Raw genomic sequence first — 24,742 nt, 5'->3', positions numbered from 1 at the left:
AATTATTTGAAACTTGAGAGTTTTACATTGGTTATAAGAGATGATCAACTGACACAAACGTGAAATTAAATTGTTTTTCAACTAATAATTAAGATATTATCTAATGCGGATGTATTAATGAGGCGGAGAAACTAAATGGTAGTTTCCACGGTTTATCGAAAAAAATACTAAGAGTATAACAATATTGGACATAAGTGTTTATAAGCTGTATTTGTTTCAGTTTTCTGCAACTAACAATAGATTATCGTCAGAAAGTAGCAGTAAAGTTAAATCAGGATAAGAGGACAATTTTAAAAGAGCGGTTTACTATGACCAGTGTTTAAATCTGTGTTTTTAATAAAATATTTCTCAGACTTAAGTATGACATTCTTGACTGAAACGGCTTAGTGAGGTTTCTTTTTCTAAAAGGGAATTCAAACCCGCAGAAATCAGCTGTAATCATTGCAAATTTTCGTGTGTAAGCACAACAAACTTTTGTACTAATTTATCGATCGAGTTCTTGGAATCATACAATCACCATTTCCCTTTTCACCTAATGAAGAAACGGGCAATTATTTGGTATGCAGAAAAAATCGAAGACAGAAAAGGCAATGTGTTATCCCAGCGAGATTGATCATACCTATTAATTTAAATAAATTGTATTTACGTCAATACCTATTCGAAATTCAAAAGCTTTTATTCGTAAACGATCAGTATTTTTGTGTCGGTCTGAACAGAACAACGCTCAAATTGGCAGCACAATATGCGCTCGCTGCTTGTTATTAAAAAAGACAGAGGCATTTTTATTACCTTTTTTTAACTTAAACTTGTGCATAATGAAATTTACCCATGGGAAAGCCGCGAAGAAAATTTTTGTTTACAAGAGGTTGCAAACCAATTAATTGAAGCTTATCGCTAATTTTAACTATTGAGAAAATGACACTCTCAATCAAGCTGTGAATCATGGTTTCTTTTACGTGATCCTTTTTAATTCAAGGCTTATGGGCAGTGTTTCGCACGCAATTCATTGCTTGGCGGAGCTAAAAAGTTTTTTTAGCAGTTGCAATACAAAATAAAGAAAGCGCATTGTAGCCCACACGCGGCTTTCAGGAATACGTCGAAAGTCTAGAGAACAATAACACATAAAAAAACCTAGCGAGACATGGAGTTATTGAAGTTGGAAGATTTTACGCGCTTTTTCGGTAAATTGAAACTGGTATCTCGATCAAACTTTAACTTTTCAGTATTGCCCAGCATGGTCAAAACAACAATATGTAAAAGAAATAATGACAGTTTAAATATACAGTTAACAATTGTCATTGTGCTTCTCTTGTTCCATATCCGTTTCATTCCTAGCCGTCGAGTGTTATCTTTGGATAAATTTTAACCTGGAAAAATGCACACATTTTAAAATGTTGAATTGATAAAAAAATGAAAAAAATATTGTGTTTTTTCAGAAACTCATAAGAGTTGAAATGTGCAGCGCGCGTTCCGGAACATTCAGATATTCAGATTTGGATTTTGAACATTCAGATATTTGGATCGGAAACATGAAGAGTTTGTACGCGAATGCTTTACGCACGTAATGACATACGCAACGACATCTTTGGTTTCGCAGCGAGTTACTTGGATTCCGACCTAAACGTCACAAACTTCGTACAGAAACTAAATAAATTCATCAAGTGTATCGCATTGATGTTATCCAGACTACTTAACGACGATAAAACTGGAGAATTTAACCAAATTCAACCTTATTCAACCAAGCTTGTTCAAAAACAAGATAACGCCATCGAGCGCGAGCTAGCGCGCGCTGTTAATTTAATCCAAATATTGCAATTTTGATTGGTTAAGTTTTCTCCTAAATTTCCAAATATGTTACTTAGTAGAAACGAATGTGCAAACGCTTTGTACAATGTGAAACATAGGGAGTTACACGTTTCAACCGTATGGGTTTCTGGTCTTTCTTTTTACATGACTTTTTAGTATTGCCTAACATGACAATGACAACATTATATAAACGTTAACAGCTGATAAAATAAACCGTTTACATGACATCAAGCCTTGATCTGACGCTTACTTCAGTACCTTTCCTGATAATTGGCGATATTGTTTTTGAATTCTTCTTTTAGGCTGATTTTTAATAAATAGTTATTTGTCTGGAATGAACACCATAATTTCAATAATGTTCTAATGGATAGTACTTCAACATAAACATTTTCTTGTGCACTACATGAAGCTCGAAGAAAATAATTTGCCAGACTGTTTCACTTTTCGCTATATTCACAGAGTAAAAGGAAGTCGTGTTTAGGTTAACTTAAAAAAACTTAACTATTATTTTTTATACTTTTTCTGTTTTTATTTCTTTGACCATAAGCTAGGTCACTTTATTTGGTTCGTATTGACATGCATTGAGGCAATTATTATAATGCGTGGTACAGTGTAGCCACTGAGAAGTGCGGTATGTTACAGCATGATATCTAAAGGAGCAAACACATTTCTTGCAAATGAGTTTTTCGTTACAGCTTTGTAACAAAATGTTAAAACATCATGGCAAGAAACAATACGCAAATGCGGTTATAAATTTCAAAGCGAGTGTCAGGGTTTTTTCAATCTCTTAGTATTTGTGCAATCTGACTGATCGTAATTAGCAAGGTAAAAGAACAAACTATAGTGTTTGACACAGCTGTTCAACAAAATATTCAAACTCAATTCAAACAGATAATAAAATCAATCAAGTTATTGTACATCGACGAAGGCGTTAATTGAAAAACGTGCTAGAATAAGTTGATGTGTGACCTGGAACAAAGGGAAAAGTACGTCTTTGAGAGAAGTTTACATTAAGAATATTAAGACTACTAAAAAACCTCTTAAAACTATTTAATACAACAAAGCGTTTGTGCGAGAAAATAAACATGTTATCCTGAACAAAAGAACAGGTATCTATTCAATACAGGTGTGTAACCAATTCTTGTAACCTCATGGCGACAAATAAACAACGTGAACAACTTCTAAAAACATCTGCAACGGTGTTCCATTTATAACGTGATTTTAAGTACCTGGTGCTTTTGACATGTAATTGAACACAATATTTGGAACAAAAGAGCCAAACAAAATCTAAGTATGAAAAAAATAAATATGACTAATGGTTGTTTTTATACGAAAGAAGCAGATGTTTCAAATCCTGTATCTACTTAACAAGACCTTCCATGTTCACCAACACCATTTTCTCGACAGCTTCGAGTTCACCATGAAGGCACTATTGTTTCTCAATTTTCTGTGGTTTGTTTCGGCAATAGCATCATCTCCAGAAGGTATGAAGGTGTAAAAAGTCTGCTTCTATAGTTTAAACGTTCCACTTACCACGTTAATTGTATTTTTCGCTAAATACGAAACGAAACAATTTTTAATTCAACGCGATACATAAAATTAAAGCGAAGCCTAGACGCAATCATTTTGATTTTTTGTTCATTTTTGTATTTTAAAAACTTTAAAGTTGTGATGCTGACTAAATGTCATGAAAAAACAGTCTCGGGTTTGAGTGGGATAAAAACAAAAATGGTAAAACAACGTAATTAAAATTGCCAAAATTGAAACGTTTTTCTCCATTTGCATTGCACTATAAGGGCCGAATCGCACTAGCGGACAAATTTTGTAACAATTGGTATATTTCATCATTAACGTGTCACTTGTTGTAGAAAAAAAGTGCGAGTGCGTTTTTTGAGACCCAGAACTTGTCCAACACTTCAGCAAAACAAAGAAGCAGTTGTCTTATGATTGGTCCGCGTTGCACGCGCGATAGATGTTGTCAAACAATTGCAAAAACAAGTGCGAACGACTTGTTGGACAAGGGCAAATTTTTTCAAAATGGACAAATCATCAAAGGGGCCGAAGTCCTGCCTCAAGGCAGGACAACTCATGACAAGTCACATTCCCATGCCCCTCGTAATGCCAGATAACAATATGTTGTTGATTGGCTATCGTGTTTGGTCCAAATTGCACCGAAAAACAACACGCACTCAAAAGTTGTTGGGATAGTATGCACCGTGATGTGGCTCTCACTGTCATAATCCAGCCGCAAAATCTTTTCGCGAGAGGCAAAGCATATTTTTAAGTGAAGTGTTTCGGCCAAATGTAAGAATGAGAAAAGAAAAAGTTATCTTGAGACGACTCATTATCACTGCATGAGAACACGCGTACTTTAAATGCGAATTGTTTTAGATTTTTTTACCGCGTTGTACTGCATGCTATTTGATGTTCCAGACGACCGTGCTGAGAAAAGTACAGGGATGGCAGAAGCACGTGCAGAGCTATTGTACTAATAATTACACCTTTTGTTTTCTTCAAAATGTCTTTGACTTGTCGCGACAATTTTGTTTTTGTAAAAAATGTTATGACATTTAAAACTTGTCCGCTAGTGCGATTCGGCCCTAACTGAACAAGAGCAAAGAAGATTTATCATTCATATCAAAGTCTGAAAACAACTTTATTTCTAAACCGAGATGTTCGTTTTTGCTTCAACGGATGCTAATTCATTAGTATTTTCAATTAACGGCTTTAATGCACCGTTTTTCGTTTTTATCCGAAGAGATTCGTGCTACATTTCAGTTCATTTTCCAGTAAAGCTAAACGTAAAGCAAAATACCACTAATTTACATCAGATCCAGTATATTTCAGCCGTAACAGATCAATTAATTGATTCACTATTCTTATCAGAGAATCTAAATCTGGAGACCAGAGGTGACGAATTGGTCGAAGGTGACATGAAGTTTTTACCTGGCGAGGCGAGGGGTTCAGTTCCAGGCAGACTGTGGCCCAATGGAGTGTTTGTCTATGACATTGAATCGTCATTAAGTAAGTGATAATTCCAATAAATTATACAAGTTGAGTCTCAAAATGTACATAAGAATTGTACATAAACACCTTCACATTATGACTGTTTGAAAAAATACAGGGTTTTTTTTACAACAAATAACTTACAGGCCCCAATTACAAGGAAAAAGGCTGATCCCGGGACCACCCTATTTCCATATAAAAAAGAATGATCCTAGTTCTAGGATCCATCCTACTCGCATTCAAGAATCCTACTTACTTACATGGAAAAAGGATCGTCGTAGGGCTGAGTTTACCCTCTTTTCATCTAAATTAGACCTGACAAACGGAAGATTAAAACTTCACTGTCCTGAACTTGAAGAAGCTTTTTTCCTCCTTTATATTTTCAGGCGGCGAACCGCGTGCGATGGCTGCAATAAACAATGCAATGAAGGCCTGGACTACCAAAACACAGGGTTGTATCAAATTCAGGAAGCGAAGCGGAAATGACGCCGCATATGTCTCCTTTTTCAGAGGGGGAGGGTAGGTTCCACTGTTCAGATGTGCAACGTTGTTATTTTTATCTGAAGGGCCAAGTTTCAACACTTATTTAATACTTATTACCACTTACCTATAATTTAGTTAACATCATAAATTATGTTGAACAGCTACTTTATTTATACGTCCCAGATTAAAATGGCCTTTATTTTAGTGATCGTATGGCCTTATGCACCTACTGGCGCGAGGAGACTTAATGATGATGATGAATTATATTAATGAAGAAGAAGTGTTCAACATGACTCGAGCATGGGACAAACAAAAATTCTGAGTCCCCGACGGGAATCGAACCCATGGCCTCCCAGATACCGGTTGGGGGCTCTAACCAACTGAGCTACGAGGGACTCGTTGTGGGCTGGGCCATTTTACTAGGTTGATAAGTGACACGCGTCCTGCATACTGCTAGGATCAGCAATGTCGAATTCATCAAGTTTGCAGTAAATAATAAAGATGGTAAATTTTAAGCTCGGTGATAAATAATGAAGATGAAGTGTTCAACATGACTCGAGCATGGGACAAAAAATGAAGAAACATTCTGAGTCCCCGACGGGAATCGAACCCATGGCCTCCCAGATACCGGTTGGGTTCGATTCCCGTCGGGGACTCAGAATTTTTCTTTGTCCCATGCTCGAGTCATGTTGAACACTTCATCTTCATTATTTATCACCGAGCTTAAAATTTACCATCTTTATTATTTACTATGAATTATATTGTATGAAAAAAGGATTTCACGCATGTAAGCCGGCGTTTTCAAATTTCTTCTTTTGGGAAATTGTTTTCGGAAAGCTCTAATTTCGACGTCCAAAAACGCCGTATAAATGTGAACGGTTGGCCAAGCCAGAGAAAAAATGATGCGTTTTTAAAATTATCCTGATCCGTGTGGGCGGGTCCTATATGGCTCGTGATTTGTGGTATTTGTTCAAATTGGGAGGAAATTAATGGGTTTTGTTGTTTATGCCTTGGTAATGAGGCAACTGGTGAGAAAAAAAAAAGCTATTATCTTATAAATAGTAGCTGGTGTTAAAGTTTCCTAGAATTTAACTTTTGCGTGTTTACTTTTTTCATTTATTTTTCATTCATAACGTCTTACCTAACAGTTGTTGGTCCTACGTGGGAAGAACTGGCAGGAAACAGCAGCTGTCCCTCGCTGGAGGCTGCTGGGGACATGGAACTATTGTTCATGAAATCGGTAGGTTGAATCGAGTTTTAATTTGCACTTTCAGTTTCGTTTTTTTTTTTGTTTTTTTCGGGTAAAGATAAATTGAAAAAGTATCATAAAGACCTGGTGGGCCTTGATTGTATATTATTCACAGAAAAAGCGGGGCTAAAACCATTAACTATTAGCGATGGAAAGCAATGGGCTTCATTACCCCGAACACTTAGCATTACGACTGTTGAGATGACATTCAAACACAACTCATGGAATTGCCAGTTCTTTTTTGATTGTTCTATGCTATGATTTGTTTAAAGGACACGCTCTTGGATTTCTTCACGAGCAATCACGCCCTGACAGAGACAACTTCGTGGAAATCAAGTTTGAAAATATTCAGTCGGGTAGGTAAAACACTCTATCAGCCATTAGCATGAAAAGATTAAGCTGCCGTCTAGATTTTTCAGTCTAGACAGGCATCTAGAGCGGTTAAATTTGCTGTGAGTACTGTAGTTACGAGTAAAATACAGAAACATTGTCTTCTTTCTGCTAAAAATATTAAGAGTAATGATAGCCAAAAAGTTCAATGAGGAAAACGTTCAGAGCACGAAGAAACTTTTAAAATTTTTAAGTATAGCTTAGGCGTGCAGTCAAAACCTCAGTTAAAGACGAAATTGCGAAATATTTTGTAAATTATGTTAAAACAACAGTTCTTCTCAGAACTACTCTCACCCGGACGATCACACTATACCCGAACTACAAATTATGTTATGTACTTCAAATTAAAAGCACTCTGGATTATGACTAAAAGCGGCTTTTACACTTGAAAGAATATTTTTTTCAGTCAATGTAAGAGACGAGGAAACTTCAAAACATTCCTTCCAGTGCTGTCGACCTTCTTTTGTCTGAATTTTTCAATCCAAGTGTCAGCAAGTACAAACTGGCTCTTTGGCAATAAAAGAATCTTATCAACCGAGCTAAGTCCGTTCTATTAGAGAATTTTTAACCTTGGCCCTGAGTGAAGCCCACCCTGCGTTGGGTCTGTACTCAAGACCTCCTACAGAATTTTCCATATAGAACATCATGTTTAAAAGGAGCTAAATGTTGGTTTTGAAGGGCTATATTAAATAAAATTGTATTAACTTGAATTATTCTAAGTCATTGTGGTTCAGTACTCGCTACATACTCTACACGAATTTTTCCCGTTTTTTTTTTTTTAATTACAGCGTTTAGCTGGGATTGGATTCCAAAGTACCTCACAGCAAAAGCTAAATTGTCGTTTCGTGTGTAAATCGTACAAACTCTTTGTGTTTCCAAATATGGTACTTATAAAATAGCCTGCGTCGCAAACGATCTAAACCGCCGGTAAAGTCCGTCTGCGCAACAGCCCCAAAAAGCTGCGATACCCCGCAGGTTGGCAAGGATCTGTGTATTCATTTCTGATTGACTAGTTTCACTTTGGTGTCAAACGCGCTTTGCGTTGGACTCAGGGTCACACCCGCTGTGTGGACGGGAACAGTTCGGTTCTGGCATATAGGTCTGGAATTCTCTCGTAGTTTCTCAGAGCGTGCGCTTGGAATCAAGATTTCAGTCGTGGCTCCTTTGTGGCCTCCAGCCTTCAGCGAGCTTCCTTGTGGAGATGATCAAATTTCAAACTCTCGTTTACAGCTTTGAATAAAGCCCGCATACTACTCCAGGCGCACTCGTTGGCTTGCAGTTTGAAATTTCAAAGCCAAAGCGCATTGTATACTTATCAACCAGGGCGTATGGAGAGAAGGCGTTGAAACGGGCGTACATGTTCTCTGGCGCAGCCTTGATGCGAAGGGGGAATGGAACTAGTCCGTTCTCCGCGCTCGAATCAGTTGTTTTGAACAAGAAAAATGGCCGGCTACAGCTAAAATTGAGTTCACATGTATTGGTTTGTAACACAAAATCGCAGTGATGCAGGAACAAAATAAATATCTAATTCTTTTCTAAGGGGGACAAAGACCATATTCAGCTGATATTTGTTATCTGATGTTGTTTGCATCTGTATTTTTTCTGTGGCTAGATTAATGTAGTGTCGATAAGTGCCGTCAAGCAATCTGGCGTGTAGCTCGTAATAATGCTCGCCAGTTAAAACAAAATGATAATAAACGTCTAAAATATAAATTAGAAAGTTTTTTATCCATTTTATTTGTCTAAAAAATTTTTTAGAGTGATCATATGTGATCTAACAAGGTTTTCACTCCTCTGAAGTGACAGCTTCACAACGGCGATCGAAAGATTTGCTTTGTCAACAACTTCGAGGGAATTCGCGACTTTGAAATAGATTTAGCGATTTTGAAATAGAAATCTGTATCAATATTGTGCATAAGAATTCCTGAAGGATCGATCATAAAAAAAAAGGGCCAGAATGCAAACTTCCAAGTCGACATGCCGGAACTTTAGCATTATAGAGTAAATAGGTTACAAATTTTCACTTGACCTTGTTAAAAACGCCTTGTTCACAGGTTTGCAACCTGTGCCAACCTGTGAAATGCATGTTTTTATAGGAAGATAGAAACGGCATTACTTTTGCTTGTTGATCGCTCAAAGAGGATAAAAAATGTTCCCGCAATGATGTATACTCTCAATATTTATACAGTCGCTGCCCGCCGCTATCCATGACAACTCGTTTAAATAAGACAAATTCTCTCTCCTCCACATGTTCAAACCTCACATCATCTCCCTCCTTTTCCTCAGATGCTTTTGTAAATAATTTATCGTGAAAATCTTCTGTTACCTGACCTCTATGGACATGTAATTTTATATCGAAATCGGCGTCCGCCATATTGGTCAGGGAAAGGAAAAAACCCTCAAAAATTTTTAACTGGTACCCAGGCTTTTGCATCAAGGCTTTTGCGCTCGAACCCGCTCGTTTCGACGCCCTTTCTCCATACGCCCTGTTATCAACTATTCACCGATTGATTATACTAAGAAAGTGAGGCAAATAACCTAAAAAGAATGATTTTAAACTCATTTTTTCAGAAGAAGAACTTTAATAGTCAACTCCCCACAGAACTTTTCAGTAACTATTCAATTCTAATATTAAAAATAAAATTGAAATTTAATTTAATAATAATAAAAGTCGACGATTACGATTTTAGCGAACAAGCTGTTCGGAGTAAAATGAGTGGCCAACCAGAGGGCGCCAACAGTGCCGTCTGCTGTTATATTATGTACTTATAGTTCATATTCTATGCGTCTGCTGAAGGCAAAGAAGGCAACTTCCGAAAGTCAAGCAGTGTGAACTCCCTGGGGACTCCTTATGATTATGGATCCATCATGCACTACGGGGCGAGATACTTCACTAAAAATGGAAAGCCGACCATCGTTCCAAAGAAACCAGGGGTGAGTAGATTAAAAACTTATCTGTATAAATAGCCAAGTTCCCCGCACGCCTTTTCATTGCGCACTTAGAAAGGAATCATGTGACTATGAGTGTCAAATACATCTTTCGACCATGCAATGTGCCAAATGATGACGTCACGGTTAGTGCGCTGGACTCGAGATCACGCGGTTCAGGTTCAATCCCTACCCCGGGTCATGGTGTTGTGTTCTTGGGCAAGAAAAAAAACTCTGATAGTGCCTCCCTACACCCAGGCGTATACATGGGTACCGGCAATTAACTAATGCTTGGGGATTACCCTGCAATGGATTCAGGGGAAGTAGAAATACTCCAAGTAGCCTAATTTTACCTTACGCAATGTGCCTGCGAAGCAGTACTTAGCTGTATTCACTGACAAACAACTCTAACATTCGTTTTGCACGCGTGATTGACGACAGCCTCTTTCCTTGACTATATATATGTCTTAGAAAGACTTGAGTGTTATTAATACAATTATCCAGTAAGGTGTGTTTTCTCGGCAGGTAACTATTGGTAACAGAAGAGCCCTCAGTCCTATCGACATAGAACAAATGAAGCGGTTGTACAAGTGCAGTGGATCGTCGAGTAAGGAAACAGTTTTGTTCAGCCACACGATATTTCTATTTTTTAGGCATACCTGAGAATACGCCGAGAATCAATCAATCAATCAATCAACTTTATTTGCCACTCAAATCCTTTTTACATCAGTTAAAAGAAGAATATAGTAAATATTAAGTAGCAGGAGTACCTCTAGCCAGCTATAATGTTTTGAGTATGTGCAGAGTATACATTGTCCTTATTACGGAAGTTCAAAACTATAAAGTAAATACAAAGGGTATTGCAAATATAGTTTAACATATTTCGGCTGATCAGCCTTTTCTTAACTTAATATGTAGAGTAGGAGATATTTCTTTTGCAGAAACGAAGACTGCATGTAAAAGGAATTTCTTTTTTACTTGATTTCCCTTTTCAGTTAAATTGAATAATGCGAGTGTGCGAGTTAGTTCTTCTTTCATCTTTTTCTTGCAGCAAATCCGCCTCAGACTCAACCGCCTCCTGCAACTCCTCCGCCTTCTGGCTGTGAGTATTTAAGAAAAACAGATTCTCGTCACAAGATAAAATTAAAAAAAAAATAATAACATCAATTTCTAATTAGCTATTTCTTAACGCAGCTTTCACGTGCAATTTTGATAAGGACGTTTGTGGGTTCAAACAAGAGAAAGACGACAAATTTGATTGGACAAGAAAAAGCGGGCCTACATCTTCCGGAGGCACTGGACCAAGTGGAGATCACACTTCAGGAAAAGGTTTGTATCATTCATAATTTAACAACTCATGTATAGATTAATATCCCTCGAACGTGCAAACTAATTCCTCCACTGGGAGTTGAGGGCTTCGGGTTGCGCGCTTAGTAGTCCCGATTCTCGACGTGGACTATTCGATAAGATAGCAAGGTAATTGGCCAGTCATACATTTAAATGCAAGGCTAACGACGGTTTGCAGAGAAACAGATTTTTTATCTTCTATTAAAAATCTTAAAATCTTATCCAAACCACAGTCACGATAATGATGGTATGTTTTTACTTGATGATTTGTTAATAAGTTTTTAAAAACAGAATTTTTAAAGAAATGCACTTGGGTATATCGTCTTGTACCTGTGCCTATCGCAAGTGTGAACATCACAGCAGTTATGCCTGCGCTTGTGCCTTGCCTCACAAGAGCAAAGCGGGTTTGAATATATTTTGCAGCAGGCGTAATGAAGCGTTTGTTATGTTCCAGGTCATTACATGTACATTGAGGCCTCCAGTCCACGCCGACAAGGTGACAATGCCAAAATATCCCGGATGGTTACTCTGTCTGGAAAATCTTGCCTGAGATTTTATTACCACATGTATGGAGGCCACATGGGTGCGCTCAAGGTCAAGTTATGTGATAAAGTGGTATTCGAAAAGAGCGGAGACCAAGGTAACAAGTGGAATATGGGACAGGTCCGTCTCCAAGGAACAGGTTCCAAAGAGGTAAGTGCAAATTTGGGCGACCTCCCGGTAAAGAGTTCTTATTATGGGTTCGGTTTTCTCACTTCCTTACTACTTACTTTCTAAATAACTAGTAGCTTAAATGTTACGATTTCGTAATTAATGCAAAAAATACAACATTAGAGTAATAATAAATTACCTTTTATGTTCTATTTCATTACTACATATGTGCCTCTTGGGCCCGTTAGAGGCGATTTCAATGCTCTTTTCTGAAAGTATATTAAATGTGATGGTATTTTTAGGCGAAATATTTTTGCGGAAAGTCATAGCAATCCTGTGTTTGCAGCATGTTGTATGATATCAAATTTCATTTATGAATCCTTGTTATCATTTCCTTCAGCAATCTTGAAATTTTTATGGCTCTGCTCAAAAATATGTACAATATAGTATTTTCAGCTTTCTATAAGTTGTTCACAATATCTCGATTAAAAACAAATATTTTTCCCTTGCAGCTGACTTTTGAGGGAGTTAGAGGAACTAGCTACAAAGGAGATGCCTCGATCGACGACATCATCATATTTGATTGCTAAGTTTGAAAAATCGGTGAAATAATATAATGTAACACATCAATAGGTGTAGATGCATCGAAATAAAATGGACATGACTGTTAAACTGCTCTGTCTGAATCTCTCGAATAATCAATCAATCAATGTATCCATGCAAGTAACCATTCCACTTAACAATCAATCTCTCTATATCTCTACCTATCTGTCTGTCTGTCCGTCCATCTATTCATCAATATCATGAATTTATACCACGCATATTTTCAAAGGAAAAATTTGAAGTAATATATCAAAAACGAATGCGCATTTTTCATCAAGGGTTCCAAACACCAAGAAAGAGATGAAAGCACGGCGCCGAAGGCGGAGAGTGTTTTGTTTCGATGCGTTTGGAACCCCTGATGAATCAAAGGCGCTTTGTTAGCCCACTCGTGAATGAGAATACTAAATGTATTGGTGTAGAACTATGAAATGATTCTGTCTTTTTGTGAGCGGCATGTTAGTATAGAAGTTGTTTGAAGGGAGATATGATCACGTTGGTTCCTTGTGTTTACAGCGGACGCGGGTAATCCATTCAAAAGCCTTCGTTATATAACACTAATTTCTACCATATAGTGCAAGCTTGCTAACGCGTTGTGTAGTGGTAATGCGTTGGCCCTCCAGTCCAGCAGCCCGGGTTCGATTCTCAGCAGGGACGATTACATTTTTTTTTTACGACAATCTCTTTTTTACAATTTTATACGATGTCTTTTTTTTTCTTTCTCCTTTTTTATGAATCTATTAGGGATGCAAATCAAGTACTATACAGTATATTATTAAAAGGCAACAAAATTCGTCAGTTTGGCGAGCTTTTTTAAGATAAATTATTTACGTATCATGACTATCGATTATCATACAATACGCTTGCAACTATAAAACATTCAGAGACTGCTAAAATTGGACTTTACTCATACAATTGTCCTGAAATCAACCTTTTAATACCCAACGCATGTACAGTCGCAGTCCACAGTCCGTGCCTGGAAAATCTAAAAATTCGATCAAAACACGGAATGTCAGTTCAGTGTTTCGAAGATTTTTATATTTTCTCTAAGATTATTTCTTCTATTTGTCATGTGAAATTCTTAAGAGCTATAAATCGAGCCATTCGAAGAAGCTTTACATACAAGCCATTTAACTTTGAACCTACGGTATCTGTCATCGTACTAACAACAACACAAAGAAAACTATATGCTAATTTTCAGCCCAAATTATCAGTACGCCGAAGTTGTCAAACGGTTAGGGGTTTGGTCTTCAAAAACATAGTTGATGTTAGGAGTCGCCGGTTCAAACCTCAGAAGTGTGAAACAAAAAGTTAAAAAAAAAACAAGGAAAATTAATTTATAATTTAATGCATAAATTATTATTCATAAATTAAAATTAACAGCCCATCGACCGACCGACCGACCGACCGACCGACTGACCGAGTGAAAATTTGCATATCACTTTCATAACCATACTCGTTTCATTACATTCACGAGTAAAAACGAGGCGCGAGTTTTTTGATATTACTTCTCAAGCTAGTGTGGGAGTTTTTAAATAGTAGAATTATTAGAGAAAAATATTTCTTTCTTAGCCGTGCTCAATGGACGTTTGTTTGTTTGTTTGTTTGTTATATTCAGTTGGCAAATGAAATAAATAGAATTAATAAGCGGCCATGCGGGTGCGAGTGAGTTTTAAAGGGAGAATCGTTAAAACAAAATACAAAACCCCGCGTGATGTAGCTCGACTGCGGAACAAGGCGATTTCGCTTTCCTAGAATGCCTTCTCAAGAAAGGTTTTGGTGGGTAAACCGTGCCTGGGGGTCGCCCTGCGATGGACTAGCATCCCATCCAGGAGGGAGTGAAAATACTCCTAGTCGCTTCATGCTACGGAAACCGGAATAAGCTCATGCCAAATGGGCCACTAAGCTCGTATGGAGACTTTACCTTTACCTGAAATGTGCGAGGCGGCAGGCTTTAAATGCCAAACCGCTCATATTCTGCGCGTTACTTTTGCTTTTTACCACTGGGATTTAAGAAAAATTGATACGCAAAAGGTCGGAGCATTATTGTAATGCATACTGCACGCAGAAAACGTTAAAAAGTAAACATGAAATTAAAAGTCTGCACTTTAATTTTTATTCACTGTAAAAGTTAATGTATCTTTCTATCTTGTTCCGATTGCAAAATTTTACATTTACTTGCTAGTCAAGAAATATTTAATTAAATATTTCACTTTCTTTATTGTTTTTGATTTCGCTTGAGTGGTCAATTTACCGCATAACATACTTTTCGCGGGCTCACAAGTCCGACTTTTCTGGCGATGAATATCCTCGTTCCAATTTTCGTTAATTAGTAAAAGAACATGAACCACCACAGAGAAACAAGACGAGTCTATTGCTTTAAATAATGTTGTTTCCAGAAAGAAAATTTAAAACTCCGATAAAACGGTGTCCAAGAAGGAGTAATATTTTGTTGTAAATGTTGTTTTTAGTAATGATTAAGCGGGAAATAAGTTGTAACTAGCATTAAGACTGATAAAAATTCAAGTTTCTTGATCAAAGTCTTGATCAGTTTTTGAACTAATCGAACGTGTCTTGATCGGTAGGTTCATTGTGTATCAACATGCAAGCACTTGACCTAATTGATGCAACCTCATTGGATCAACAGCCATGAACTATTAATGAGTTTGAGAACAAGAGAAGAACTATCTAAAGAAAGAGGCCCGTGATTAGACTATAACTATAACTACTGATACCTTATAAACTACACGCGAACGGAGCACGCTAGGGATAAGATATGAGTTAAAATAATCTTTTCACTTCCCATATAATTGAAATGGGACCATTACATTGTTGGGAAATCGTGTCCCGTTATTTTTTTTATACTCTGTAACTTTATTGCAATATTTTTTTTCCGCTTGGCCTAGCCACTTAGCTCGATTAGCCTTAGCTATTTCTAAGTGGCTGTGCTCTTTTTTATTGTTAATTTTTTCTCTTGCATGTATTTACCTATTGTAAAACTCTTCTGGGCACGAAATAAAAGATTGTTGTTGTATTGTTGTTGGACCCCGGGGTTCCCTTCCTTTACTTTTAGCTATCCCACATAGGCCATTTTTCTGTCGTCACTCAGAAAAAGATTCGTCGCCTAAATAAGCGCTATTGCAATTATTACATAGGCAATTATTACATAGGCCATTTTTCTGTCGTCACTCAGAAAAAGATTCGTCGCCTAAATAAGCGCTATTGCAATTATTTAGATATTGAACTAGTTTTCCACTTTTAAGATCGGTATCATTTTTGGCGTGAAAGACCCTATCCCAGAGCGTGTTCCGTTTGCTTATAGTTTATAAGTAAGCATGTAAGGCTGTAATGCCTGTTATGTCGGCGAAACAACCCGGCATTTTTCCACACGCGTACGTGAGCAGTTAGCAAGTAATAGGGCCCCTCACATTTTCAAACATCTTCAGAATTCTGAACATTATCACGTTTTGCGTTCATAAGATTGTTTCCATTTTTAGATCACATCTCTACCAGTTTCCAACTTAAGATGAAGGTGGCTTTTCATTTTCAAAGAGCAAAATATTTATTGAATTAACAATTACACCATATAAATCTAAAACTATCCTTATAATTCTCACATTGTCACGTTTTATGTTCATTCTGTTGTAACTATTTATCATAATTAGCATTTTTGTCTACTTATTATAGGGTGGATTTACTTGCATCATATGCGTGTAGCATTTGCCTGCTGGAATTTTTTTAGCTCGAAAAAAAAAAAATAAAAAGAATTCAACGGGCAAATGCGACGGCTATACGCGTATAATAATATAATAATAATAACTTAATTTATCCTGGTAGACCGGTCAGTCAATCAAGGAGATTGACTGGTATCAATCGGTGACCAGTATAAAAGCATAAAATTTACAAAGCATAAAATTTAAAAGCATAAAAAATTACTAGCATAAAATTTACAATTACAGATCTAAAAAGAATGCAAGTAAATACGCCCATAAATTCAACTTCAACGCTTTTTATAATTATTTTTCTTGAAAATGACAGAAGTTTCTGTTGAAGCATATCTTTTAACATTAAAAGTTTTGACGTCGTTTCCTTAAACCTTTAAAAAGTGTTTGTGCTACAAGAATTAAACATAATATCTAGAACAAAAGAACCGGTATTCCTACTAAGGTGTTTCAATACAGGTGTGAAGCGAACCTTTCAAACCTGATGGCTACAAAATAATCAAAATTACTGTCTTAAAATTCAACGAGAATTTTTCATCTAAACTGAGTTTTTTTTTGTTACTTTCTTTTGTATGATTCGACTGGATAAAATAAATAGAACAAAAGAGCCAGACAAGATTATTTATCAAAATATAATTATATCTATCGTCAGCTTATATAAGAAGCAGATGTTGCAAAATCATTTTCTACTTTACTTGGCCCTCCGCCATCTCTGATACCAAAACTCTTTGGGATAGAATAAAAGGTAACAGCAATCCTTGTAAAAAAGGTAACATTAAGAAGTACAAAAGGACTCTTTTAACTCAGATTGGTTACAGAAACTGTCTAAACTATTAAAAGAGGTTAAGCATGGCGTTTATTTTTCCCGCGAACGGCCGTTTGCCGTTTGTGCTCGTACGCGGAAATGAGTAGTTTTTTGTTTGTTGTGAATGTGGGATTTGTTTCCCTATCATTTTTGTATGAGGGATTAATTTTAGAATTCGATAAAAAGGTAGCAAAATGAAAGGCAAGCTCGCGTTTGCCGTTTGTCGTATAACGTCAAGCTTAATCTCTCTATTGACATCGACAGCAGCGTTAAGTCTTGAAAGATACTAGAATTACGAACTATTTGTCCTAGAACAAAGGGAAATTGGAGGCTATCCTCGAGAGAACTTTACATTAAAAAACTTTCAAACCGAAAACTTTTTGTGCGACAAGAACTGAACATACAATCTAGAATAAAAGACTGGGCATTTCTTCCATTGTTTTTAAATAAAGCTGTATAGCAGACACTTAAAACTTGATGGCTAGAAATAATCAAAGTTATTGTCTTACAAAGAATCAATGAGGATGTTTCATTTATATTTAGTTTTAAGTCTCTGTTTTTGTGCGATTCGACTGAAGATAATTTCTTAAACAAAAGACCCAGACAAACTCTAAGTAACAAGGTATAAATATATTTACAGCTGGTTTTATAAGAAGCAGATGTTGCAAAACTAATTTCTACTTAACTCCGTCACCTCTACCAACATTTTCACATCATCTTCGATCACCATGAAGGCAGCATTGTTTCTAAGTTTTCTGTGGTTTCTTTCAGCACAAGCGTCGTCTCCAGAAGGTATGGAGTCCTACTAGTTCAATTTGTTATCATTCAATCTAAGGAACGAATCATGAACACAGTGTGGTACATGCAGTGGCGCTTAACACTGTCACGTTTTAAATGTTAAACAAGACTGTAGTCATAATTGCGATCATAGCTGAGCTGACCTTACAAAAGGAGGCCAGCGTGGCCGAGTGGTTTAAGGCGCTTGTGTTGTAATCTGGAGGTCCCCGGTTCAAGACCTGCCCTTGCCACTAGCTGGATTTGTTTCTCGGTTGTCCCGAGTTCAAATCCCTGTCCTCGATCAGGCTTTGTACATAGCCAACTGGTCCGCCTCCTGCCAGTTGGGATTATTAACCTTGTTATGTTCATTTAAAATAGTTGTTTCCTCTGTTTCTGCTGGCCAAATCGGCGACAGGCATTCGTTTTCATATTTTTAAGACCAGTTCACTAAATCGATCGTCTTTTAATTTCCGTTCAGAGAATCTGGGCATCAGGGATGATGACTTGATTGAAGGTGACATGAAGTTGCTACCTGGTCAGACAAGAGCTTCAGTTCCAGACAGTCTGTGGCCCAACGGAGAGTTTGTCTATGACTTTGAATCATCTATAAGTAAGTAAAACTGCATATTCGACAAACGGACCAATATTTTCTCCAGAAAGACATTTACCAAAACTCAAAAACAATGTAATTGGTTTTTACCAATATTTCGGTTTTATTATAAAAATCTTCCTCAGGGAGACTTAGTTACCCTAAGAAGTGTATTTATAATAAAACCAAAAAAATTTTAAAAACCAGTTCAGTGTTTTTAAGTTCCGTTTAGTAAAACTACAAATACTCTACCTTTTTACTATAAGAACGTCTAGTATGGGCTAAAGCAGAAATATTTCCGAAGTGGTTTAAGGAATTGAACCTGAAAATCTTACAAAAATGTTTTTACTTCTCCAATTACAAAATAAGGTGTGCTGGCAGTTTATCACTGTTGCCAAAGAAAATATATATTTTTCATGCGCGACGATCGTATACAGAGTTTATGTTAGCCAGCGGCTATTTACAAGATAAGATAGAAGTTTGTCCGTCCTGACCTTTCAAAATTATGTCAAAGACGCGGTTGGGAATAACACAGTATTCTTCTTTGTTTAATTGCTAGGCAGCGATGTAAAGGCTCTCATAGAGGGTGCAATGAAGGAGTGGACCATGAAAACACAGGGCTGCATAAAATTCAGGAAGAGAAAAGGAAATGAACGCGCATACGTGTCTTTTTTCAGGGGTGGCGGGTAGGCTTCCCAGTTGCTCTTCATATGCGAAGAGTTATTATTATGTTTAAACTTTTACAGAAACTTCTTTACGGCTGGCACCGGGACCGTGGCTCTAACACCTGGATAGCCCTCGACTACTTCGTAATAATGTCTTTTATTTGATTGTTGTTGAATCGCGGTCAAAACTTTAAATCGTAACATCACAAAAATTCAAAATTAAATATCGAAGTCCATTATAAAGAAAAACTCATAAGAGAGTTCCTTTTTCAGGCTTGCCTCAATTTTAACATCTTATTTTAACAGGTGTTGGTCATTTCTGGGAAGAACTGGCGTTAAACAGAGACTGTCCATTGGTGTATTCTGTCACAAACATGGAATCGTTGCTCATGAAATCGGTGAACTCAGAATATGTTTTTTTATTTACCTTATTAGTATGCTTTTTGCCTTCATACATACTTACTCACTGATACTGACTGACGGAATGACCGACCGACCGACCGACCGACCGACCGACCGACCGACCGACCGACCGACCGACCGACCGACCGACCGACTCACTGACTGACTGACTGACTGACTGACTAAATTGTACCTCCCATTGCAGAGTAAGACGCAATAAAGCTATACTATTATTACGATTACTATTATTTTGAATTATATAACTGAGGCTCTCTCTGTATTAATACTAATGGTTTTAGGACACGCTCTCGGATTTCTTCATGAACAATCACGCCCGGACAGAGATAGTTATGTGGAAATCAAGTTTGAAAACATTCTTTCGGGTTAGTATATATAATATAAGTAAGGAAATACTTCATTTTGATTCACGGGGAAAAGACAAATTTATTACCAATTTTTAACAGAACAATTCAATTTAGTGCGCAGTATGGTTCTTTACTCTGCTCTCCTCAAATGGTTTATTATCATACCTTAAAACAATTATCGTATTTTTTTTTAGATTTTGCTCAGAGATGTTCTGTTGGCCTACATTATTCGTAGCTGTTAAAAAGAATTTCTAATTAATTGTTAGGTATTGCTAAAATAGAATGAAACCCGCGCGAACAAATAAAAAACAAATGCTTGTCAACCACAAGTTTTAAATAAAGTTTCGTTATCTTAGTTTCATCCCTACTGGCTGTTGGTTAGTGTCAATTTTTTCAATCGAAAGGGGGAAGCACCGAGCCAAGTGGCCCATACTGCTGGAGGTTATCCCGGTTTCATTAGCATTAAGCGTCTAGAAATATTTATACTCCCCTGGATGGAATGCGTCCATTCAGGGTACCCCCCCCCCCCCCCCCCCAACATTATGTCGCCATTAACCATTTATACACCTGGGGGAGAGAGGCACTATGAGAATAAGGTGTCTTGCCCAAGCACACAACACAATGACCCCAACCAGGGTTCGAACCCGGAACGTTCGCTCATTAACTGACACGCAATGCTTGCGATTCAAGGCTACATTTATTAACTGACTCGTAACTTCCAAAAATCAGTTTAAATACCGGAATCTCTTTGGTGGTCATCTATCTTTCTTTTTTCTCTCTATCACTCTTTTTTGTGTCTAAAATTGAGCGGTTCAACTCCCTTCGGCAGAATTTCTATTCATTCAAACATTATAAATCTGATCAACAAAGCGTATAAGAGAGTTATGGATATTCCCTTTTTTAGAGTGGGAGCAGCTGAACTTTGTAACACTCTTCCCAATTTCGTAAAGAAAAGCATTAATTTTGTCGTAATTTGTAATCCGAGGGTCGCTTGTTTGTCAGTTTTAACTGTTTGTCGTAACCCTCATTTAATAAGTTGATTGATTGATTGATTGATTGATTGATTGATTGATTGATTGTGATTGATTGATTGATTGATTGACTCCTGTTAGGCAGAGAAGCTAATTTCCGAACGTCAAGCAATGTGAACTCGCTGGGGACGCCTTATGATTATGGATCCATCATGCACTACGGGGCGAAGGCTTTCTCTAAAAATGGAAAGCCAACAATCGTTCCAAAGAAAGCAGGGGTGAGTAGATTACAAACTTTACTATATATATGATAAATGCATGCGGCCTTACACTACTGAGACCTGAAAAAATTTCGGCTCTGGCGGGGTCGCCCACGACCTTGCGTGCGTGCTGCTCTACCACTGGCTATCAGCCACATGAGAGCGGTCGTTATGGGTTCCCTTTATGGTGGCTGATACTCGGCCCAGTTGTGATATGATGTGTGTCAGGTGGTGTTAGCGGGCACACTGAGACTGAAAAAATTCGAAAAATTAAAAATAAATTTTTTTTTTTTCAGGTTCGGCGCATCATATATATTTCCTCTCTCTGGACCATTCATTTATTTCAAAACTTTACTGTTTTAGTAACATAGCCAAAGTTCTTGGTTTTCCGCACGCCTGTTTGGTACGCCATTTTTGCGTGCATGATTATGCTATTGTCCAAACTGAACACCCTAGTCCAACGCCCCCAACAATGCACGTAAATGACAACGGCAACAACTATTACAGCACAGCAGAAATAAAGTTCTGTTAGTTGAAACTATTACCGACAACACGCAAAAACTACCCTGCTTAATTTTGACAGTATTTTTTATCGCTAAGTAACTATAATAGATATCGACAACTAATTTGTTGACGAAAATCACCCTATCATTTATAAAGCCATAAAGTAAAGTGTATTTACTCGTCAGGTTTCAATTGGTAACCGAAAGGCTCTGAGTCCGATAGACGCACAGCAAATGATGTTGTTGTACAAGTGCGGCGGATCAGCAAGTGAGTGAAAGATTTGTCAGCTATGAAGATCTAACGTACAGTTCTATCAGCATGCATGGTAGGGATAGGGATAACCGACAAGATGAATCATTTAGATACAAGAAACCCATCAAAGCACAATGATCTACAATTAATCAGCACACGCCTTGATATTGCGGGGGGAAGTGGCAAGGTCAATTTATGCCCCTGAGTCCCTGAGTGGTTAAAAAAGACACAACGGCAACAGCAACTGGGTCGCTTAACAAAATAACTCATGAGCCAGCAGAACAGTGGCTCTGCATTTGAGTTATTATCTTTGAAGAATATTTATTATTGAGTTATTGTCTTTGAAGAATATTGCCGTCCAGTGTAAACCGAACAGCTTAGAACGGCCAACGTTTTGTGAGAGTATGATACACAACGACGAATTTCTGAAGTTTTCATTTGAAATCAAACGCGGGCTTAGTATTATTTAGCTGAATGTAGCTCTGACACCGAATAAATACTTAGTTTGTTCTAGCAATGATGATGTACTTAAGTAAAATGTTAATTCAATTTTTAATCGAGATTGTTCTCGGCCTTGACGTCGTAGCTGCTTTAACTTCATTTTTGCGTCGATGTGAGCTGTAATATTATAGCTGATTTGTTTGTTCGTTCATTTTATTATTTCCCGTGAAGTTTGAAGTCAATTGATCTTAATATTATCCGCGAAAATGAATTGAGATTTTTTTTTTTCGATTGTTGCCTTGAACAGCAATTACTGTGTATTTCAGTGCAAAACATTTTAATCCTCACTCCACATCCCTTTTCATCCCCATCTACCTCTTCTATTTTATAGCAATTGCTTTTAATTTTTCTTTTAGAATCAAGCTAATAAAATATGCGAGTTAATTTGCTACTCTTATTTTTTAGATACACCGCTGCCTACCGTAACTCCTCCGTCTTCCACATGTGAGTTAACAAATGTGTATAATTGACTAAGGAATCGATGATTTATGAAAAGCATAAACCACGAACGGTGCGACCCACATATTTACTGGGAAATATCTACAAAGATACGATTTCAATCTTCTGGGAAAAGGACCATAAACTTCTGGTCCGTCTCCTGTACCCTCAGTCTTATAGCAGGGGACGTTAGAGTTGACCCACACACTAATGTTTTCGCAAAGAATAGGGCACGAAGCTCCTGGTTTTGTGGTCTGTCCGTTTTATAAGTAGTAACAATTCAAAGTATATCTACAGCGCAATTGAATATATACATATGGAATATGCGCAAGATAAATACATTATGATTACTATTTTAAATTTCTTAATATAATCACAATTTTCTGGTCTCTTGTTGCCCTGTTTTTGCTTTAATGAGTCAGTCAAAAACAAACCGGCAGCTTGCAGCCTATCATTCCATTAAACTAACCTGTAACACTAGTACTTGAAAAGCACAAATACTTTCAATAGTTGAACCGTCTATCAGACCATGCGTGCGTATTGATACAGATAGCCATTTTGTCAAAGTATATTCAATGTACCAAAGGGCCACAGCACTGCTGTAACTACATAGATTAAACGAACCACAGTAGTTATAGCTGATCTGGAAGTCTTTACTGGCAACAAACTGGATCCGTAAAACTAAAACAAAATACAATAACAACACGAATGAACCGATGCGAATACCCGAGCGAGCGACATAACATGCAAAGAAATAAGATCCGAAATACACTGAATACAACACGAAACTGGCTAAACTTAGGGTAAAAATAAAAGAACATAGGTTACCTTGTCTAGCCTTTGGGGCCGCGAAAGGGACAGAAAAATACGCTAAACGAGCGATAAATCCACTAAACTTTCGATAAACTTGAGTCAAACTGTACGACCACACTAGTTGAACACACTGCCGTCAGTGACCGAAAACGGCGCGAATCTTGACCGCGCGCAGACTGGGCTGGCTACAGTCACAGCAACAGCAAAAACGCTAACAGCAACAATACAAACTTTAATACGTGAATAATCTAATTTACATATGTTTACAATACAGCTTTCTCGTGTGACTTTGATAAGGACGTTTGTGGGTTCATACAAGGCAAAGATGACAAGTTTGATTGGACAAGAAAAAGCAGGGCTACACCTTCTGGAGGCACAGGACCAAGTGGAGATCACACTTCAGGAAAAGGTTTTTATTATTTATAATGACAACCGTAGTAACTATGTAGCTCGTGAAACATAAATTATGAAAGGACATTAACCTCCCTATTTCAATGTCCCTATTTCCGATGTTATTTTGCTTTGTAATGATTTTTGTTGAATTTCACGATATAATAAACTATTTTTTCATTTGATCTATTTTATTTTTCACTTTTTTATCTTTAGGTTATTATATGTACATTGAGGCATCCAGTCCTCGAAAACAGGGTGACAATGCCAAAATATCCCGCATGGTTACACTCTCTGGGAAGTCTTGCCTGAAGTTTTTTTACCACATGTATGGGGGAAGCATGGGTGTTCTTAATGTTAAGCTATCGGATGAAGTGATTTTTAGCAAGAGCGGAAATCTGGAGAACCAGTGGCATATGAAACAAATTCGTCTTAAAGGAACAGGAACCAAGAAGGTATATGCATATGTTTCATGGTGGTTATAAGTCTTCTGGATAGTATAAAATTCTTTGTAATAATTTCATAATTAGTTTAATTACTCCTTACTCTCAGAGTTACTCGCCTTAGAGGGAGCTAAATCTCTAAATAAGAGCGACGTGTATAAAATTGGCAAACTATAACATGTTTTATGAGAATTCAACATCAGGCAAAATATTTTGAAACTGTATTTTTTGTAGTAAAATATCCTACCTTTTTGTTTTGATATCTGTGCAGCTTGGGCCTGTTTGGTGCTATTTCGACCAGTTATCGGTTTTGGTGTGATATACGGTACCGTCCTAACACAATTCCATTTATCTTATAATTACATTTTTTGAAAACAATTATATT

The 24,742-nt window shown here is 37.2% G+C and overlaps 1 protein-coding gene across 1 annotated transcript in view; it reads left to right on the top strand.

Moving 5' to 3' along the window:
- The first annotated feature begins 3,180 nt into the window (after window positions 1-3,180).
- Window positions 3,181-24,742, top strand: part of LOC144642405 (MAM and LDL-receptor class A domain-containing protein 1-like) — a 22,136-nt gene continuing 574 nt past the window's right edge. The window contains exons 1-20 of the mRNA XM_078501364.1: window positions 3,181-3,290; window positions 4,693-4,830; window positions 5,199-5,331; window positions 6,444-6,535; window positions 6,817-6,900; window positions 9,732-9,868; window positions 10,388-10,469; window positions 10,914-10,964; window positions 11,057-11,191; window positions 11,664-11,902; window positions 17,695-17,779; window positions 18,243-18,374; window positions 18,913-19,039; window positions 19,325-19,416; window positions 19,720-19,803; window positions 20,898-21,034; window positions 21,706-21,787; window positions 22,679-22,717; window positions 23,799-23,933; window positions 24,131-24,369. Of these exons, the coding sequence (XP_078357490.1) occupies window positions 3,227-3,290; window positions 4,693-4,830; window positions 5,199-5,331; window positions 6,444-6,535; window positions 6,817-6,900; window positions 9,732-9,868; window positions 10,388-10,469; window positions 10,914-10,964; window positions 11,057-11,191; window positions 11,664-11,902; window positions 17,695-17,779; window positions 18,243-18,374; window positions 18,913-19,039; window positions 19,325-19,416; window positions 19,720-19,803; window positions 20,898-21,034; window positions 21,706-21,787; window positions 22,679-22,717; window positions 23,799-23,933; window positions 24,131-24,369 (2,307 nt within the window). The 5' untranslated portion in view covers window positions 3,181-3,226. The remainder of the gene's footprint in view (window positions 3,291-4,692; window positions 4,831-5,198; window positions 5,332-6,443; window positions 6,536-6,816; window positions 6,901-9,731; window positions 9,869-10,387; window positions 10,470-10,913; window positions 10,965-11,056; window positions 11,192-11,663; window positions 11,903-17,694; window positions 17,780-18,242; window positions 18,375-18,912; window positions 19,040-19,324; window positions 19,417-19,719; window positions 19,804-20,897; window positions 21,035-21,705; window positions 21,788-22,678; window positions 22,718-23,798; window positions 23,934-24,130; window positions 24,370-24,742) is intronic.

Source organism: Oculina patagonica, chromosome 2, assembly GCF_052425735.1.
Source record: "Oculina patagonica isolate OP01 chromosome 2, crgOcupat, whole genome shotgun sequence".
In the NCBI taxonomy this organism is placed as follows: Eukaryota; Metazoa; Cnidaria; class Anthozoa; order Scleractinia; family Oculinidae; genus Oculina; species Oculina patagonica.
Note: the sequence above shows the minus strand (reverse complement) of the source record. Positions and strands in the feature narration are given on the sequence as shown.